Below are 4,605 nucleotides of genomic sequence, written 5' to 3' on the forward strand. Positions count from 1 at the left end.
TGGACAAGAGCATATCCCCAAGACTCACATGCATGGCCGTAAATGTGCCTGAAAGGCACGAGAGTGGTTGCTCCTCCACAAGGCTAGAAGGGAAAACATCTACATAGAAACAAAACAGTCCGTGAGATGTAAAAAGTCCAATTTTTTGTTACCACCAAAACCATTGAAGTGCAAGGGACACACAATTACAAGGAAAATCCCTTGGGTTGGTGATCCCTCATAGACGCATGTGTCCAAACATGAAGACATGTTGAACGATTACCACCGTACCCTTGTCTCTTACTTGCTTGAAGCCTATTAGTCTTCCCTTCCAATGGAGATCAACGTTTGTTCTTCCATGAACATGATGGGGACCGATTGCGGAAGGTTGCATGTAGACCCAGGCACCTTCTTGAAAAACCTGAGGTTCCCATTGCTGCTCCTCATTCTTCGAGTTGTAGAGAACCATACTTTGAATGATGGGTTTGGGGCGTCTATTTTGAACATTGTTTGCCATGGATGCTTAAGTGGGAGCTTGAAGTTGCAATGGAGAGCTTGGGGAAGGAGGAGGGAGATAGAGTTTAGAGAGAGAGTGGGAGCTTAAAGTTTCCATGGAGAGCTTGAGGAAGGAGGAGGGAGACAGAGTTTAGAGAGAGAGTGGGAGATTAAAGTTGCAATGGAGAGCTTGAGGAAGGAGGAGGGAGACAGAGTTTAGAGAGAGAGTGGGAGCTTAAAGTTGCAATGGAGAGTTTGAAGAAGGAGGAAGGTGTAAGAGTTTAGAGAGAGAGTGGGAGCTTTGTGTTATGGAAAGGGGCTATGGAGGAAGGGAGTCTTGGGAAAAAGGTTCTAAAGTGAGAAAATGACTTTTTGATCATAGGGTAGGTTTGGGGGGAGTTTTGGATGGAATATTTTGAAAAAAAAAATTTGAAAAAAATTTTGAAATTTTAGGGTTTTTGTGAAAACGTATCTATGGACCCTCCACTCCCCCCCTCCCTCTTTTACCCATCCACCTCCCTCTAGGATACAAAGCAATAGATGAGTGGACAACCCTATTATTCTCTCTGCTTTCTTAGGTTCTAGACTTATATACATTGCTCTCTTCCTGTTGGCTGGAGCCTAATTAACCTTAATCCTATATGGCCCAAGGAGAGTCCACATTTTTTCTAATTGGCAGTCCAATTGGTATTGGGCTACCCTGGCTTGAATTACATAATCCTGACATCGATTGGAGGGTTTGGAGAATTGAACCACGAAAAGTCCAAAAGAAGAAGGGAAGGCATAATAGGCCTATATATCTTGGAGCGAAGGTCTTCATGCGTGCAGCCAAAAAGTATCCAACTTTCCTGATATTTGCAACACCAATCGACACGTCGACAAAACAAATCATGGAGGCATTGCCATGTCAACATCAAGATTACAACGATGTTTTTGAGAAGAAGAATGAAGACCTCTTATCGACCCTATGATTGTGCTATAGAGCTTCAGGAGGGAACCCAACCCCCTTTTGGCCCAATATACAAGCTATCTCAAGATGAATTGGTAGAATTACGGAAAATATTGATGAGAATCTTTCTAAGGGGTTCATACGGCATTCAAAGTCCCTAGCAGGAGCTCCAATACTCTTTGTAAAGAAGAAGGATGGAACTCTCCGGATGTGCGTGGATTATAAGGGCCTAAACAAGATCACCGTCAAGAATCGCTATCCCCTTTCCTTGATCCCAGAGCTTCTTGAGCGCCTTGGCAAAGCAATAATATTTACAAAAATAGATCTTCTTGGTGCTTACAACCTAGTCAAAATCAAAGAAGGTGATGAATGAAAAACAATCTTTTGGACAAGGTATGGCCAATTTGAATATACCGTCATGCCATTTGGTCTCAGAAATGCCCCGGTTGTTTTTCAACATTTAATGAACAATATCTATCGCGAGTATTTGGATTATTTTGTGGTAATATATTTGGATGATTGATATTTTCCAAGGATCAAGAAGAGCATGAGCACCATGTACAATTAGTTCTTGAAAATCTTCGTGCATCAGGGTTATATGCAAAGTTGGAGAACTGCTCTTTCCATCAATCTAAGGTGGAATTTCTTGGTTATGTAATTTTTGAAAAGGAAATCTCCATGGATCCAAAGAAGGTTCAAACCATACTTGATTGGGAGACACCCACCTCGGTAAGAGATGTTCCATGTTTCCTTGGATTTGCAAATTTGTATCGTATCTTTATAGAGGGATACTCCAAGGTGGTTACAACACTCACAAGGTTGACAGGCCATAATAAGTTTGTTTGGGACTCAGAGGCCGCGAAAGCATTTTAGACTCTCAAGCAAGCTTTCACGATTGCACCCATTCTAATTCACGCAGATCCTACAAAGCCTTTCATCCTAGAAACAGACGCTTCAGATTTTGCCCTTGGCGCTATTCTATCCCAAATAGGACAGGATGGTCGAGTACATCCAGTGGATTTTCATTCCCGCAAGTTCTCAGCTGCAGAAATCAATTATGAAATCCATGACAAAGAGCTCTTAGGAATCATCGACTCCTTCAACACTTGGCGTCACCTACTTGAAGGAGCTCCTCATAAGACCACTGTCTATACAGACCACAAGAACTTGGAATAATTCATGAAATCCCACGTCTTGAATCATCACCAAGTTAGGTCGAGTGGTATCCTATCAAGGTTTGATTTTCTTATCTCTAATAGACCTGGCTGTCAACAAGCTAAGCTAGATGCCTTATTAAGAAGATCCTACCTTGCACCTAGAGAAGGCAACGCAACATTTGATCCAACAAGAGTCAGTGATTTTAAAACCCGAGCAGCTTAAGCTAAACGCCACCATAAGCCAAGCTCCTGAAGATTCTACTTTTCTTTCTAAGGTGAAGACGCAAATTGCCAAAGACCCACTTACTCAGAATATTAGACAACAACTACAAGGACAAGAGGTTAATGAGGACTTTCAAGAAATTGATGGACTAATTTACTATAAGGGTCTTCTCTATATTCTGCCAGGACCAACACGCTTGGAGGTACTTCAAAAACGGCATGATCTTCCATCAGCACCAGGGCATTTTGGGGTTAATAAGACAATTGAGCTTCTCTCTCGAGACTTTTGGTGGCCTCAAATGTGGAATCTTGTCAAGGAATATGTAGACACTTGCAATAGATCAAAGACCCCTTGTCATCGTCCTCATGGGTTAATCCATCCCTTGCCCATTCCAACCAAACCATGGTCATCCATCTCCATGGATTTCATTGTAGAGATACCCTTGTCAAAAGGATTTGACTCCATTTTAGTAGTCGTGGATCGGTTTACAAAAATGGCACACTTCATTCCAACCACTAAAAACATCACCAGTGAAGGTACGGCCAGACTCTTTCTACAACAAATCTATCATTATCACGGATTAACGGATGACATAGTCTCTGATCGAGGCCCACAATTCATCTCTAGCTTTTGGAAAAGCTTATTCAAGCTACTCGGAGTACAAATCAACCTCTCCTCAGCCAATCACCCACAAAGTGATGGATTAATAGAGAGAGTAAATCAAGTTTTGGAACAGTATCTCCGTTGTAATATCAATTATCACCAGGATAATTGGGTCGAGCTCCAGCCGCTAGCAGAATTCTCCTATAATAACAATTTTATTGCCTGCACCCGTCATAGTCCATTCTATGCTAATTATGGTCAACATCCAAAATAGGATATTCACAGACACTATAAAGTCAAGAATCCAGCTGCTATTCATCTTACACACCAATTATCTACAATTCACAAAGAACTTACAATTAATATCAAAGAAGCTCAATCCAAGTATAAGGAAAGTGCAGATCTCCATCGCATGCATCATCCAGAATACAAAGAAGGGGATAAAGTGTGGCTTCTCCGACGTGATTTGCGTTCATCTCGTCCCTGTCAAAAGATTGATTACCTTGGCTCGTTTAAAATTATCCGTCAAGTCAATTCAGCCACCTATCGACTCCGATTGCCCTCATCCATGAAAATCCATCCGATCTTTCATGTCTCAGTCCTAGAACCTTGTCACACATCTAAGATCCCAAGAAGAGACCTACAACCACCTCCTCCGATTGAGATTCAAGGACATGACAAATATGAGGTCGAGAAAGTCCTAGATTCTCGAGTTTCGCATGGCAAGTTACAGTACTTGGTGCATTGGAAAGGCTATGATGTTAGTGAACGAACCTGGGAACCAGCACACAATCTACAACATGCATCCCTCAAAGTCCAAGAGTTCCATCAACAACATCCATGGAATACCAACTCAAGATTCAAGGACATGACAAATATGAGGTCGAGAAACTCCTAGATTCTCAAGTTTTGCATGGCAAGTTACAGTACTTGGTGCATTGGAAAGGCTATGATGTTAGTGAACGAACCTAAGAACCAGCACACAATCTACAAAATGCATCTCTCAAAGTCCAAGAGTTTCATCAACAACATCCATGGAAACCCAACTCAAGGAACACCACAGCTCCTCGTGGAACTCGTCGCTAAAGGAGGGGGAAATGTCATGGATGCTTGAGAGTCAGTCGCTGCATCATCGCCTATGTCATCACCTACATCATCACTAGAAGACTCTAGAAGAATATAGAAGGATCTAGAAGATT

At 42.0% G+C, this 4,605-nt stretch overlaps 1 protein-coding gene across 1 annotated transcript; it reads left to right on the top strand.

The window, feature by feature from the left end:
- The first annotated feature begins 3,101 nt into the window (after window positions 1–3,101).
- LOC147461051 (uncharacterized) lies at window positions 3,102–4,304 on the top strand. The gene is made up of 2 exons (XM_086504637.1): window positions 3,102–3,398; window positions 3,798–4,304. Exons 1-2 carry the CDS (start codon window positions 3,102–3,104, stop codon window positions 4,302–4,304), a joined length of 804 nt encoding a protein of 267 aa, XP_086360763.1.
- The last annotated feature ends 301 nt before the right edge of the window (window positions 4,305–4,605 follow it).

The sequence above is a fragment of the Adiantum capillus-veneris genome, chromosome 3, assembly GCF_014529385.1.
Source record: "Adiantum capillus-veneris isolate H3 chromosome 3, ASM1452938v2, whole genome shotgun sequence".
Lineage (NCBI taxonomy): Eukaryota > Viridiplantae > Streptophyta > Polypodiopsida > Polypodiales > Pteridaceae > Adiantum > Adiantum capillus-veneris.

Bases quoted from the DNA above. Each gene is read 5' to 3' on its own strand.
- LOC147461051 (XM_086504637.1), top strand. From the start codon at position 3,102: ATGTGGAATCTTGTCAAGGAATATGTAGACACTTGCAATAGATCAAAG. The intron at 3,399-3,797 runs GTCTCTGATCGA...TCCAAGTATAAG, and splicing joins ACGGATTAACGGATGACATA to GAAAGTGCAGATCTCCATCG.